Source organism: Aythya fuligula, chromosome 1 (genome assembly GCF_009819795.1).
Source record: "Aythya fuligula isolate bAytFul2 chromosome 1, bAytFul2.pri, whole genome shotgun sequence".
Taxonomy (NCBI): Eukaryota; Metazoa; Chordata; class Aves; order Anseriformes; family Anatidae; genus Aythya; species Aythya fuligula.
This window is the reverse complement of record NC_045559.1, coordinates 151,397,708-151,413,904: the sequence shown is the minus strand read 5'-3', so window position 1 is coordinate 151,413,904 and position 16,197 is coordinate 151,397,708. Positions and strand designations below refer to the sequence as shown.

The window sequence follows — 16,197 nt, the reverse complement described above, 5'->3', positions numbered from 1 at the left end:
CCATGCCATCGCCCAGTCATCGCCTGTGGAAGTTGTCCAACTCTGATGACATTGGACATCAGATGATGGATCTTAAGGATCCACATTGTCCACGCTGGTAGAGGGAGGAGGGGAGAGGCTTGCTAAGGCTGTGTGGCAGCAAGCAGCTCCCAGATATTCATAAACAGCTTAAGGAGATCTTGTCTTCCAGAAAATACAGGAGAAATTTTGGTGATAGGTGCAGTGATGCATTCCCAGACCTTAAATAAAACTTCTAGGAAAACGGGGAAAGGAGTTAATATTCCTCAGCAGAGCATAATTAAATTGCAGCTTGGTTTCTAACACTGGCTGCTGAAGTAGTTTGCTTCATTTCAGTGTTGATAGACCATGTACCGCATGTAAAGACAATTAGCAGAGCAGAGAGAAAAGCAGCAGATGCTGGAGATGCACCGAGTTAGATGACTCATTATGTTACGAAGAGTCTCTCTTTCAGAAAAGTGAAAAAGGATTGTGCAAAAAAGAAAAGGCTTGAATAGACCAAATAATTTTTAAAGAAAGAACTCAAAGATTTCAGGAAAGAGTAGCAGAAAAATCAGACCCTTGCAGCGTGCTAAAGTGCGTGTATGCTTAAACTGCAGAGGGGAAAAACACACCATGGGGATCTTATTCCTCCCCACACTCCTGCCCTTGTTTCCTTTAGGGTTACATGTTGGTTTTGGAGTGTACCCTGTTGAACCAAAATAAAATGTGTTTTAAAACTTCTTAAGTCTTTGAAAACTCAACTAATACTCCATTCTGGAAGGTACCATAAGAAGTAATTCAGTAACAGCTTCCTGGAGGATTTGCAATGTACATATTTTTACAGCATTTTTTTTTCCAGTCTCACAAGACTAGCTAGAAATAACTATTTGCCATTTTAAAGATTTATTCTTACAAGTAGCTAATACATATAAAGTAGCAAACAGCTATGAATCAAGTACCTCCTGTTCTCAGCAACATTCTGCTCTGCATTTACAGTTTTCTTTGTTTCCTTAAAAACAAATGCAATTTTTATTTTCTCTTGCCAAACTGATTTGTGAATTTGAAACTAAATGAAATATCATTCTGTATGGCATCACTTCACTGATGGAGACCAAGAATGTAAATATATGCCAGGTTTTCCCTCTGCAAAAACTCGATTTTGCCCTAAAATCCTTTGTGGGTATATATGTGCACTTTTGCAGAAGCTTGTTTGAGAGATGCATTTGTAGTGTACGCACTAATATAAGTGACAAAAGATTCAGCCATGTCAAGCTCCGTAAACAAACCACTCCAGGGAAGTAACATTAACACATAATTGTATGTTTTTATCATGTCAGACCTGTCACAAAAAATAACTTGAATTGTGATTATAGTAATTAATTTTTCCTCTGCCATTTGAGACATGCAAACTTATTATGGCCATGGGGGTGATATATTCTGGACTGCCATTGTAGCGCATCATGTATTTACATTTCTATATGAAGAGTTATTACAAAAAGATGTTAACAGGATGAGGACCATACATATGCATACCTTTAAGTATACCTAATATCTTTACATTAAGACCTGGAGGTCTTGAGAAAGAAAAGGGTAAGATCATGCAAAAAACATGAAGCAAAATATAGATACAACTCAAGGGGAAGAAGGGATATTTGTGTGTGTACACCTCTTCCCCACTCTCCCCAAAATCAGGCAGTTCTGGGCTCAAAAACTGGTTTGTGGGATGTCTTACCACTTTGAAAAGAGAGAAGGAAATGTAATTTTTCTCTGCTATTCCAGCACCAAAAACTGTATTATTCTGAATGTCTTTGTTTCATTATTTCTTTATTAACAGCGTGTCCATGGTGAGTGGGTGGCTGAGCTTCCGCTCCTGTGCCATCCCTTCTGTCTCAGAGCGGAAATTTCGGTGTGTTGACTGTAACTTAAAGAAAGAAAAATAAAAAAGAAGGAAAGGTACTGATTCAGACGCCAGGGGAAGATACTGATGCTGTAACCTAAGGCACCTATTTAGGTGTGCTTGTACCTCGTTGTTTCATTAGCACGCCCGAGGGGCTCCTTCGCCACCGCCGCCTCCTTCCCCGAGTCTCGCGCTCTGCCTGCCTGCTCACACCCGACACTAGCCCTGACACTGCACTAATCCCTGCAAGTTTGGAACTAATGAACTCGCTGCTGGGCTGCCGCCACGGAGCTTGGTCCCAAACTATACTGTACTTCACACTCGATTTATTCTCCAGATGGCGAGACTGCGCAGCCCCGCCGCGAGGGACCACCTCTTCCACTGGAGTGTAAAAGTGGACGGATGTTGTTTTCTTTGCAGATTTGATAATTCAAAGCTAGCAACTCGTGAGGTTGGGTAGTGATTAGGTTTAATGGGTGCCAATTGAGCCCGCTACACACGTATTCCCATCTTTAATTTTGGTGTCTGTATGTCCTAGTGGTGGTTGATTCGTCTGCAATGCTGCATCACCAAGGCTTATGTCTTCCCCAGTTGGCGTAGCTGCACGTGCGAAGGAAAATCTTCCTGCACCCTCCTATGAGATACAAAACGAGCCACAATGAACAATGTTTGTTTCCAATGGGTTTTCCAGCATGAGTAGCATATTTAGCAGTTTTTAATAAATGTTAGCATACGATATATAATAATGGAATGTAATTTAATGGCATCACTGCCATTGGGAACATAGAAGTTCTGTTCCCCATATGGGAACATAGAAGTTCTGTTGTCTTCCTCCCTTGTTCAGCTTGATAAAGAGCCCAACCCCTGCAGCACCTAATGGGGTACCACAGTTCCCAACTGTCCTAGGGTGGACCCATTTGTTTGTCAGGTTTATTTCTTTATCCATTCAGGACAGAGTGTTGCCCATGCTGTAGGGTGAAGGATGGTGTAAATTATTTCTTTTACTGTTCTTGAAAAATGTGACCAGTCTTATCAAGGACCTTACACACAGTTTGGAAAATATATTTATTCTCATGCCTACCGCAACAAAAATATTATTGTATCAACTACTGCTTTTTTCTCTACTATTGTGTTGAAGTAGGTTAACTATCTTAAAATCTTGGCTTTCATATGCATCCTACAATTACAATAGCATCTACATTTCATTGCATAACGAGGCAGAAGGATATCTCCTTTTCATCCATGGAAAGTTTATTTATTTTCATTTAGTCGGAGGTTTCAGTATTTTTTTTAAACCCATGATATGTTTTACTGGAAGCCTGGGTGGGGACCTGATACACCACACTAACATCAGTTGAATATTCCCAATATTGTAAGAATACTCCTTGTTATATTGTTGGATATTCCCTATATTGTAGGAAGGGCAGGCACAGAGTCAGGCCCCTTGAGAGGTCTGACTTTGGCAACCAGGTCCTATCAGCCTGTCCCACAATTAGAAAATATCGATTGAATCCTGATTCAAAAACTATAGCGACTAGAAATAGTTTATCATGGAAAGGAGACGTTTCTGTTCCTGGGGTATCTAGGCAGACAGATCTAAAATGTAGTGGCTCTAAGAAGCCGCATCAATTCTCAACCCAACAGATGGCATGGGTGTGTTAACTAACATAGCAACATATTTTCTATTAAAATATGGGAAAAAACAACAACCCCCTCCCCATGTTTGTTGGTTGGTATAAATTCAGTGAAGTTGTTGGTTATTTTTGGGATACGTACCAGAGGGCTGCACATTTAGTTTATGTAAATTGATAACAGCAACAGCCTGTTAATAAGTGCTTTGTATGGAAATATACCTAGAAAGACACGATCTGTCTTTTTTGGGAAGGGAGTTTGCAGCCTGAGGAGAAAAATAGCTAATGAGATGGTCTACTGCTCATTATTATAATCTGAAAAAATCATAATGAATTAGACTGCAAGTTTTCTAGAGATGTGCCTTCAGTTGGAATTGGATGCTGCCTTAGTGGATAATTTTGGGAGATCTTTATTTTGCAAATTGGATCAGTGTGTGCTGAAACGGTGATAATCTGGCTTTAATTAAAAGCATAAATTGGTTTGGAGAGAGTGCTTCAGCCACTGCTCCGCAGCACATCCAGAAACTTTTGGCCCAGCCTAGGAACCAGCCACCGCTGACCTGAGAAGGACAAGGAGGTGGACTTGTGCTAAGCAGCAATGGCATCATGCCGGTTCACGGCATTCGGATGAACTGTACCTGGTTGCAGTGAACTGCAGGCATCTTTGCACATATTTCCTGATGGCCCACTCACAGCAGTTATGACATTTTGGGCTGTATTTTACAGAAATTACCTCCAAACACAACCCTTTATGGCAGCACAGGGATGCGTACATGCCTATGCTGTTTGCATCTCTCCGATTGAGGGCCAAACCTTCGGAGAAGCATGAAGAGAAGCCCCAAGCTGAAGATTTCATTGACTTTATTCCTTCCCTTTACCCAGTTAGAGCAGTGCTTGCCATTGACTCTCCATATCCTTGCTGTGGACAGCCCAAGCCCCTCGAGCTTGGGGCAGGCTGACACTGGTCCCTGACCCAACACCCACACACCACCGTTCCTCCCACTGCCTCATTTCCACCACCTCTGGAAACCTCTTTGGCCCCTCCACAGGCACAGACCTGTAGCCGTCTGGTTTAACTCTACCATCATCTGCTGTCTCACTGATTCGTATTAGCCTGGATATTAACTTTGATGATTTTTTTCCCCTCTGAGTTTGCCTGTTTTCTTGCAAAGTATCTCTCTCCAGCGACTGCATATTGTTAAAGTTGTTTCTTAACATTTGCGACTCAGGAGCTTTAAAGTTTTATTAGGATCATAAAAGCTCTTCACAAATGAAATTACTTTTGATAAGTGTTCATTTTGACAATGAGAATTTGTTAGGGGCTGTTGGCAAGTGGGAGGAATTTGTTGCTGAAACTGAAATGGGCAGGAAGTGGGGAGCCCGAGTGCTCTCCTGCCCCTGCCCCTCCTCTTCTTGAGGCCAATAAAAGTGTTGCATTTCAGAAAAGCACCCAGGTATTCTTAATGCAAATCAAATATTCAACAGACTTTCAAATCTACATTCACAAAAAATAGTGAGAGGCCATGCAAGCATCTTTGGATATTTTATTTTGTGCCAGCAGGAGAATATCTTTTTAGGTGGTTCACGAAAGTCTACAAACTATTTTGGCATTGTTTTCACAGACAAGTTGTGAACTCTATTATGAGCTTTAATATGCTCTGTCTATATGGAGAAAAAGAAAAATGATGTAACAAAGCCAAAGAAGTAGATGTACATCTATACAGACTGACATCCATGCTATTTGAGCACAGGCAATATGAAGATGAATTACAAAAATGAATTGCTTTATGCAAATGTATTAACATTCCATTTTTGTGAGTACAGACAGCGCGACACATTATGGTTAGTATACAGATTTGTGTTTGTTAGACATGGTCAGTAGCAGGGGACACAGAACTCATGTTTTCTACAAGTGGTGGTGGAGAAATATTTAGACATGAAAACTTTATTTGCTAGTTATAAAGAAATGAGAAAGGCAGAATTGCGAGGTGCTGGTGATGACTGCTTTAATAAAAGACCAGAAGTGACAGACATGTTGGGGACAGAAATATACTGGCTGTCTAGCTTTTTCTCCACATCACTTCTACAAGTTTTCTGCTCAGCATGCTTTTCTGTTGATAGAAAATATGCTTTTTTTTTTTTTTTTGGTGCCTTTAAATATATATATATATATATATTTACTGCAGAGAGAAGCAAGACTGACAGTTGTGAAAACACTTGAAGAGTTTGACTTTGGCCATGCTGAGAAGTGTGTTAGGATAAACTCCATGTCCAGTGGCCTCGCAGAGGAAGATCTAGAGACGCTTTTGCAGTCCAAGACCCTTCCTTCAAGCATGATGCTGCCAAAGGTTGAAAATGTCGAAGAAATAAGATGGGTGAGTAATATCTGTGTACCAACAAGGTAGTAGCTTTTTACTGAAGCTGTTGGGCTGAGTTCAGCCAGGTGTAGAGGTGAAGGACTCTGATGCGACTCAAATATCATGTAACATTGTTGCTTGGGTAAGGTAACTGGGAAATGGATTTGTTTAAATGTGTGTAAGACGTGCTATAACAAAAAGTGTATGTGGAGCATCTTGCCTTCGCAAAGCACATGGGGTTTATTTCCCCTGCAGTCAATGAGGAGTCAATATTGATGAGAGAGTATGTTATCAAAAATGGATGCATCGGTCTCTTGACTCTTGTCTAGATATTCTGCCACGCGAAATGCTTGTCTGCGGCCGTGTGCCTTAGCCACATGCCTGGTAAGCGGGAGATGGGGAAAACATGTTAGCAACATGTGAAAAAGTGGGCTGGGGGGGGAAGGTCACTCCTTGGGGCAACTGGAGGAACAAACAGGAAGCTTTTAACTAGTGTTTTTAATTAGCACAGATATTATTTCCTGAGCAGTTCTCTATTTCTTCCTTTTTAATTGCTGACAGGTGTGTTTGTGTTTCATGACTGACTTTTCAGCCAATAAAAACCTGAAATGTAAATGGCTGGCATGTCAAATTACTTAAGAAAACTTTGAAATAGGCCTAATTACGCTGTAATTGTTTTAATTGTCAAGAAGGGGGACATTTGTTTGGCTATGCCATTATTTCTGCACAGTGCCCGTAAAGGAGCAACGTTGCGTGCTTGGGCCCGCTGTTTTTGCCAGGCGCTGGCCGAGCAGCCGGAAGGCCGCGAGATGCGTCAGGGCTTCTTCACGGCACGATCCTGAGCCTCTGTTTCATTCTGAAGTCAATACACGATGGCACCCCGGGCAAACGTGTCAGCCCCGCCTTTAGCAGTGTCCCCATGGCCCAACTTTTGACTCAACCAGCCCTGCGAGCCTCAGGCGTAGCTCGTCACGCGCGAAAATTCACGCTGCCAAAATGGCAGGGCCCTCGCAACGGCGGGGCCCTTGAAATGGCAGGGTGCTCGCTGCCATGAAGCGGGCTCTGGGCTGAGGTGAAGGTGGGACCCTTGGGTCCCCTGGCCCCTTCCAGCCCTCCTTGGGGCTCGGGGCCGGCCGTCGTTGCCGCCGGCTCAATGCCTGCTGTCGGCACCATGCTCCCGTCCCGCCCGGCCGAGCCCTCGAGCACAAAGAGCGTGCTCTGCTTAATGACGCTGGCTCGTTTCAGAAATCCCGCGGCTTCGCTCCTGCCTGCTTTTTTTTTTTTTTTTTTTTTTTTTTTCCAGGCTCCCAGCCTAAGAGAAGCTGTTTATTTTTCCCCCCTCATTTTTATTTATGCGGAGCATAAAACCTGGAGGCTGATGCACAACTAAAAGATGGGCTTACTTGTTTTCTTTTGTGTGAGAATCTCTTGCTCTCCTTTTGTCCCTAGTGTGGGTACTTGTTTGACTGGCATGGCTTATTGGACTATAACAAGCGTAACTCTCCCTCCTTTGTGGCGGGACAATTCTCCCACAAATCCCGAACAGTGTGCATTCTTCCCAACACACTATTGGGTGTGCACGGGAACTGAAAGAATTGCGGGGGCCTGCTACTTCATCCCCTCCCCGAGCTTTGTTTTCTTCCCTCCGCCTTCTTCTTTCCCCCCTTCTCCCTGAAATGAACACTTTACCAGGCCGGAAACATTTAATCGTCTCCTTTTGAAAAAAATTAATTGAAACTTCTCCACTAGTTACCTTTTGTAGCGGTGCTTATTGCAAATTTTTAAAAGGAAGAGGAAGGGAGGCAATGTTTAATTAAACTTTCTTTATTTTTTGTTTACCTGAAAAATAAAAAAGCAAAAGTCATCAAAAATCTCAGGAGTGTGACTTTTAAAATCTTTTAAAATAAAAGAAGAGCTCCACTGCTTTAACTTACACCTAAAATATAAACACAGTAACACTTTTTTACTTTTTTTTTTCACTGAAAAAAATAAAAAACAGATAGGAGTCTTTAAGATATACCCTGATGTAATTTTATTACCTCATTTTCTGTGTTTGCCTGTATAAAGTTTACTGTGTTGTGCTGCCCCGGTACCTGCCCAACCATATACTTGCACGTGTGAATTGCACTGATTTTTTTCTTGCTAGCACATTTTGGGGTGGAATTCTCTTCTCCAAGGAAAAGTTGCAGAGAGGGCCCCGGTGGTGATGCAAAGCAGGGACGGGAAGGGCAGAATTCTTCGTCGGAGAAAGCTGTGATTTATTTTGGCCTAATTGTAAAGTTACTGCAAATTGCTCGAAAGCTTTTTAAAGATCTCAGTGATTAGATTTTCCTTCTTTTGGGGAGGGGCGGTGGGGGGAAGCTAAAAGGGGAAATAACACCTCTAATCCAGCTTCTGGTAAATAGGCTGCCAGCTTTTAAAATGAGTTTCCTTTCTATTAGTCAGAATATTATGCTAAGCCTTAAGCATTAGTTTTTTATGTTGCCATAGCAGCCTTATTCCTGCAGGGTTGTGACCTGCGATGATTACAGTACAAAGCTTATAGGGTCTTGAAACCCCCTTTGAAGATGAAAAGTCTTTGATGGTTTATATTTATGCAAATCTCTTAGATATGATTTACCCAACTGAGACTGAATGGAGAGATGATTAAAATTCCCTTTCCTTTGATATCCATTAATAGTCGAATATTCCTTAAATTTAAAATATATGCATATGTTATTTTTGTCTTTATTTACAACAATATTTTTGCCATACCTGCAATGTGTTTATATCCGCGCAAATTGCTAGATCTAGACCGACATAATAGATTTACAATATAGGGCTGAGGGTTTTTTTTTCCCCTTTTTTTTTCCCCCTTTTGAAAGGGGAAAAATCTGTGCAAGAGCTTTTGTATGTTTCCAGATGATAGATTTTGGAATTTGGGCTACCCCACTGGCAGCTCAGAGCTAGCTGTGAACTGGTCTCATGGAAAAAATTGGAAAGCTTTGGTCTTCAAAGAATTAAACTTCCTTTTTGAGGCCTTCCTAGGTAAGCTAAAAATTATGAAGAAAAGCCTACTGAACAAAGGGTAGCGGTGCCGTAACGAGTAACGCGGATGCCTGGGCGGCGGCACGCTGTGGCGGTGCTGGTGCTGGTGCCTGTACTGGTTCCAGTACTGGTACTGGTGCCCGACCCAAGGCAAGGCGGGCGCAGAGGTTGGGCACCCAGCACAGCCCGGGCCAGGGGCACGCACCCACCATCCACAAGTGAGCCCTGAATCCTTGAGGTGCGCAGCCGCAGGCCTGCACCAGAGCTTTCTGCCTTATTTTTAGTTACGAGTTTTGTGATTTTTTTTGTGTGTGTCTGTTTTTTTATTCTGTCTTGTTTTGGTTTTGGTTTTTTGGTTTTCTTTTTTTTTTGGGGGGGGGAGGAGTGTTGCAAGCCAGGTGAAAGATTTAAAGTGCTGCGTGTGCGTGTGTGTACTTTTTTCTTGTGTGCCTCATGCTGTCTAGTTTCAGTTTGCAGACAGATTCGTGCACCACTTGAAAGGCCGAACACTTGTAGAACCAATGAATTTTATCCCTTTTGTGGAAACTGCAGTGGGGTTGCTCAATTTTAAGGTAAGCAGGTCTGGATGCAGTTGAAGTGTTCGTATTTTGCCCCCCTCAGCCACCTGGGATATGCTGAGCCCTCCATACTCCTGGCACAATTTCTTGAAGGTAGAGAGATTAAAAAAATACTGAACACATTTTTCAGTCCCCTAAAACATCTGCATGCTTAACTCTCATGTTTGTACAGCAAAGGCCTTTCTAAATCCAAAATATTTCGGTGGAAGAACAGTTCCAGATAGTCCATGCCGACTAACGAAACCCCTCCGCATTACTAGCAGCATTTTTGACAGACTTAGAGTGGAAATCTGCTTCCCTAAAGGACTGTAGTACTCACACTGTTGCACTAAAAGACTACTTAGTAGCTGTCGAACTTCACTTTGATATAACATTTAATTAGAAAAAAGGACGATCCTCCTTTCACTACTGTTGAAGCGGTATCTCTATAATGTTTTCTACCGACAACACTTCAAGCAAATTTCACGTTACGGCTTTTTGTGTGTGTGATGGGGTGTTTAGCGCCGAGGTTAGAAGCACAATTAACTTTAAAAATATCAAATATCCGCAGAGTAATTTTAAACCAAACCTTATTTTTATGGTGCTTTTTAACACAGATTACCCGCCAGCCTTTCATACCCAGCCCAGGCTTTTCAGCAAGGACAGGCAGCACGGTGACAAAGTGGCAGATCCCCTGCACTCACGGGGGGACGTGGGGCTCCCCCCAAAGCTTGACGGGGAAGGTTTGGGGCCAGCTGAGGACACGCGGGGCAGAAGCAGCTCGAGAGCTGCCGGCAGCCCCAGCCTGCTGGTTTGGCGCAGCCACGTACCTCCCCACACGTAATAAAGCATCACCAGACAGGCACGCTCCCGTTCGGGGCGCATACGCAGAATTAACTCGCCTTTGCAACTGGCTGGGGTTTTTATTCACTTGCAGTATTTTATAGGGGAATTTTTTTAGTGCTGCAGTCCTTGATGTTGGCAGCGGAGTTGCCTTTTAAAGCGTTCTGCTTAATAATAATTTTGTGCCCCACCGGCTGCCATGTAAGAACACCCACTAGCAGAGTTTGTAATTACATCTGCCCCTTTCTGCATACCTTTTCCTCAACAAATATTAATATTACAAAAATCAGTATAAAATAGTAATATTCTGGAAATGCACACCATTATATAAAGCTACGGTACCAAAATTCTGCTTGCTTTTACATTCTACAGTACTTGTTGCATTTTTAACCTCCATACCCACTTTTTAGTTAGTTGTTGCAGAGGGCTTTAAATTGGCAATTTATCCAGTCAGGTACCCACCATCATTTTAAACCATTCAAATTATTACTGTAATAACAGAGATTCTGATCCTTCTTTCTTTTTTCCTCGGGCAGGGATGCTACATGTCAAACCACTCAAAGCTAATACTTTTTTGTTTGCTTTTAAGCAGCATTTGAGGAGTGTTTTGTCCCATATTGTTGCATACATATCTGAGACAGCAATTGCTGTAATACCAAGGGCATTATGGTAAGCTCTGGCCAAGAGGCAGGGAATCTGCTATGATGTCCTGCGTTTCCACAGCGCAAGCATATCGGTGCTCAGGGCAAGATAACGTTTGCTGTTCTGCTGAGTCATTTTAAAGCATTGTGCACAGCCGAGTACCTACAATGGCTTTGCTTAATAGGAGCAATTTTAGCTGAAGGATTGCTAGATTTGGGTAGTACTGAGTTGATGTAATATCCTCTTAGTCTCTCTGCTTCCTGCATTTCTGTAGAAATTAATGATATGCTCTCATTTGAAGGCTGTCTGTGAAGAAGCATTGAAAGCAGGATCCCAGGTTGGCTTTCATTTGGACGCAGTCGTCTTTGGAGGAGAGGATTTCCGTGCCAGCATAGGTTGTTACCTGTCTGCTTACTATAAGGGTTAATGGCATTTGCATTGGAGAAGCCCGATGTGATTTATCCCCATTGCTGTACTGACAGCAATAAGTAAAGTGCTGAAAACACTTGATTCTGCATTTTACATGTTCCCTTTTCTCCTTATATTTTTCAACATGGGATGTATGACTGGGAAATTAAAACGTGATTCCTGTGTGTTACAGGGCACTGACACTTTCTTATCCTTCTTGCCATGCAGTAGCAAAAATTAATGGAAAAAAAACAAAACAAAACAAAAAAAAAACAAGTCACTGAAATTATTTTAAAATGTAGTGCCCATAAGAAATACACTTCTAAGAACTAAGAAGTAATAAATTCATAAAATTCTGATGTCTACTTTATCTCTGTTTTACAATCAATTATCACTCAGGATTTTGACATCTTCCACAAATACTCTCCTGTCAGATTTTACAATGATAAATTTAAATATGTTTTATGTCAATACAGCAATCTCTATCATATATTCATGTGAAAACATTATTCATCTTCCTCAAAAATGAAAAGTATTTCAGAATCATTTTTATTCAAAGCCATTTATCTCCTTATTAATCTGATTTAGTTTAAAGATAATAGTTCAGAGGTATTGACGTTTAAATTAAAAATAAATATGTTAATGTAAAAAATTAGCATTGATTTGTTAAATTATTCCTTACAAATTGGAAATCTGTGTCTAAATAATGACCCTAAGGAAAGGGAACATATTATTATTTTTTCACACCAGCCTTCATGTGAGAATGCTGCTTAGCTGGTGCACTGTGAACACATGAAGTCTTGTGAATACTTTTGGTTCTTCTCAGAAGTCGTCTACTATCATTTTTCATCCAAATACTAAAGCTTAAATATTCAGCTTAGGACATCCGTTGTGACAAGAATCACAACCAAGGAAAGTGCAATTCTGCTCTCAGTGTGAATTTTTTAACCATTTAGTTGGAGCCAGTATGTCGATTTGTATAAGGCTTCTCGTGCTGTAATGTTTCTCGCTGTACATACAATAATGCAATCAGATAATTACTTCATGTTAGTCCCAACTCAACTGTCCTTACCAGCCAAAACTTCCATTGACTTCAGGCTTACAACTTCTGATTTGAAATGAATCAAAATCTGAATTTTATAAGCTAGCATAGAGAGATTTATTTCTTTTGCTAAAGCAGCTTATTTTTTTTTCCCAAGAGTATCATTCTAACAATACAGCCTTGCATCCCACTTTGTTTTCTAAATCAGTTAAATGAAATCTCAAAATTCTTTCTTTCTTTCTTTCTTTCTTTCTTTCTTTCTTTCTTTCTTTCTTTCTTTCTTTCTTTCTTTCTTTCTTTCTTTCTTTCTTTCTTTCTCTCTTTTTATTTTTTTTAACTAGGAAATATATAAGATAGAAAGGTTTAAAGCATTCTCATCATCCTTTTTTTCTGTTTGTTTTCATTCTTTTCGTAGGTGCAACTAGCAGTAAGGAAACTCATGATATTCTCTATGCCAGGCAAAAGATAATAGTCACAGCAAAGGCATTTGGCCTCCAAGCAATAGACCTTGTTTACATCGATTTCCGAGATGAAGACGGACTCCGCAGGCAGTCAAGAGAAGGTGCCTCGATGGGTTTCACCGGTATGGGCTTCTGCCGATGTTGCAAAATAATGCCTATATTCTTCAATTTAAGCAGATCGCTACTCTTACTGTTACTTTGACAAATAACTTGATTTTTTTTATTTCAGGCCAGTTATTGAAAAAAAAAAAAAAATCAAACTCACCTACGTTTATTAGCAGCTGTAACATTGTGCCTGGAAATTTTGCCTGACAAGTCACAGGCTGCTTTTTAAAGCTTACATCCCCTGAAGCGTGTGGCTGTGTTTTGAAGAGAAGTTGGGGCAGGGGATGTGCAGGATATGATTTCTCCCATCACTGAGCATGGGAGATGTGATCCTGTACTTTGCAACAGCCACTCTTCAGTCACTTTTTAAAATATTTGGATCTGTTTTGCCTATTTTTTAAACAGCAGTTGCTAAAAAGTACTTTTTAGGTGAAGGAGTTGTTAAGCAAACCTTGCACACTAATTGCTACAGGAAAGTTATTTTCTTATTATTTTCTTTGATTTGTTTTTCATCTCCTGGCTCCCCTCCCAGTAAGTGCTGGTGACACCTACGGGTATTGGCAGACAGCAAGACCAGCAGGCTCCTTGCAACAGAGCCCTGTAATGCGGACTGTTACCCTGTGATTGGTGTACCAGATCACTCGGACACCCTGGTGGGATAGTGCAGCCACCAAAGATTGTGTTTTTGCAATAGAAATCAGCCATTTGACACATGCATTATAGAATTCTGGGATGCAGCACTGACGTTTTACATTATTTGTCTCTGACTGTCGTTTGGGATGTATGTACAGTAATGGTATAGCCGCTCAGGTTTTTGTTAGCAAAGGAATAGGTCCTGATGATGTGGTCTAGCAAACTGTATTTTTACAGCTAATGGCATATGATATCGTAAAGCAGTAAAGTAATCAAATACAGCACGAGTTCTTTTACGTGATCTGGACCTGGCAGTAAAAGAATAGCCATCGATTCTCCTCAGCACAAACTCTGCCTTCCCGTCTGCTGAGCTTCAGCAGTTGCAAAAGCAGATCTTGTTTCAGAGGCAGAGCTGGGAGCTCCTCACAGCTACGGAACATTATCTCTGTCCGTGTGGACTTCCACCCTTGATTCGCCCGCTATTGAAGTGGGGGAAATAATGGAGCTCCTGAATGGTAGCACCTGCTGATGGCTACGTAATCGAGACCAATATTTTCCAGCTTAAGGAAGGGCTTGATTTTTGAAAAATTTAAGCATCTGAACCTCCTGTTGACAGAAGATGGAGTTGCAGATGCCCAGCACCTTTGAGAGCACAATTTTTGAATGCTTAATGTGCATTGAGATACTTTGCTCAGGCTGCCAGTTTGGAAAATTCAGAAATGCAAAGCATAAACAGCATCGGTGGTGTTTCAGACTCCGCTGACTTTCTGTAGGAAGTTGTTTCACGTCAGGATAGGGCCCAGGTAGGAGACAAATAAAAAGGTCACATGTGGCAATTTAGGGCATCAAGTTAATTTCTAACTTGACCATAAAGGTGTCTTGCCTTTCTGTATGCCTGTATGGGAAGTAAAAATGTGTAAAATCTACTGACTGCATTAACACAAACTCACAGCTCTTTGCCTTCTGCCTCCCTGCAACTGTAATCAACACGTCTCAGAAATGCAGCAAGCAGCCTGACAAACACTCCAGTCATAATTAGAGATGGGTCAGCATCGAGTTTTCTGATTTGGTGGCCAAAAAAAAAAATTTACAAAAAAAAAATCTGTTCAAGTCAAAACAAAACAGAGTTTTTCATATTAGTCTATCCAAAGGACAATTCAAAACGTTTCACTTGTTGTTTTTTTTTTGTTTTTTTTTTTTCTTTCAATTTACTTAATCTTTCCTTTTTTCTTGGTTTAGTTAAAATAAAATGCCATTTCAAAACTTAAAGGAAAAACATTTAGTTCAAAAACTATATAATTGAACCATTTTAATATTTACAATTTAATATTCATCACAGAAATTCATGAATGGCCCCTAGTTTAATCCATGTCCTTCTATAAAATAGATCCTATTTGTCACTGACAGTTGTCTGAGAATGTGATATTAAAATCCTGAAATTTTGCCTTAATAACAAGTTGTAAATGCACGATTCTTGTTATTTTAAAATATCTAAGATCACATCTTGCTACTTTTAATCAAAATTTAATCAAAATTACTGAAATCAACAGGACTAAAATGAGCTAAGGCTGGCCAATTGCCCTGCTAACTGGCAAAACACACACTTGCATGCGTAGGGACAAATCCACCACCCTCAAAACTAATAATAAACTCCATAGTATTCAGCAAAGTTACATGTCCTTAGATTTTCTTGCATTTGGGCTTAGACCAATAAAATCGTCTGTAAGGTAATCGAGTCTGTTTGCTGATGCTGAAACAAGCTAAATAATGTAACCCAGAATTTACCATCTATTTGGTTCCTCTGTCAGTGTTGAGTTTTCTTTTCCAGCTGTCTTTCAAACAGTCTGTTTTTTCTTTGGTGAGTGTGTTTGCATAAAATTGAATGTTTTCAAATGTAATTTACCCAAAGTAATTCAACTTTTGTATGTATATTAATATACATGTACACATGCACACACCTGGCAAGATATTTTATAATGCCATAAACTGTGAACTTAAAAGACAGCGTGCAGCCTGTGTAAATGGTCATCAGATTTAGGAAAATTTATGTAAAAAATTTAGGAAACCTTGCGATAAGCTTCAACAGCTGACTTTGTCGTTATAGAAAGTCCTGTGCTACATGCTGAGAAGCCAGATATAAATACGAAACAGCATAGGTTTCCTCTCTTGTTGCAGTCTTTTGTAGAAGGCTAAAATGACACCGTCATACAGTTACCTAAAAGACTTGACAGGTATTGACTTAAAGCACGATATATCAAGTGGTACTGTAAAAAGGATTTCATGGTAATAAATTTTAATGTCTTCCAATTTTGCACTCTCTCAGTAACTTGTCAATAACAACAATTCCGCTTAAAATATTTGCTTCATTCCTGCATGGCATTACGTCTATTATACAGTTATTTGGATACATAATCTGTGACAAAAATCAACTGAGTGCCATAAATCAAAGGTTCGATTTTATGCTCTGTAAATTGTTCGGTAGTGTTTTAACGATACAAAGTGTAGTTTCCAGCTACAGATACTTGTATCAAAAGAAAATCTTTTTACAGGAATGTTTTACACTTTAAAAACTCACATATGCATATTTTTATTTT

The 16,197-nt window shown here is 40.4% G+C and overlaps 1 protein-coding gene across 1 annotated transcript in view; it reads left to right on the top strand.

Annotated features, from left to right (window-relative positions):
• The window catches only part of CLYBL (citrate lyase beta like), a 130,332-nt gene that overhangs the window by 97,907 nt on the left and 16,228 nt on the right, over nucleotides 1–16,197 (top strand). The window contains exons 4-7 of the mRNA XM_032203248.1: nucleotides 5,715–5,903; nucleotides 9,383–9,484; nucleotides 11,256–11,349; nucleotides 12,820–12,987. Of these exons, the coding sequence (XP_032059139.1) occupies nucleotides 5,715–5,903; nucleotides 9,383–9,484; nucleotides 11,256–11,349; nucleotides 12,820–12,987 (553 nt within the window). The remainder of the gene's footprint in view (nucleotides 1–5,714; nucleotides 5,904–9,382; nucleotides 9,485–11,255; nucleotides 11,350–12,819; nucleotides 12,988–16,197) is intronic.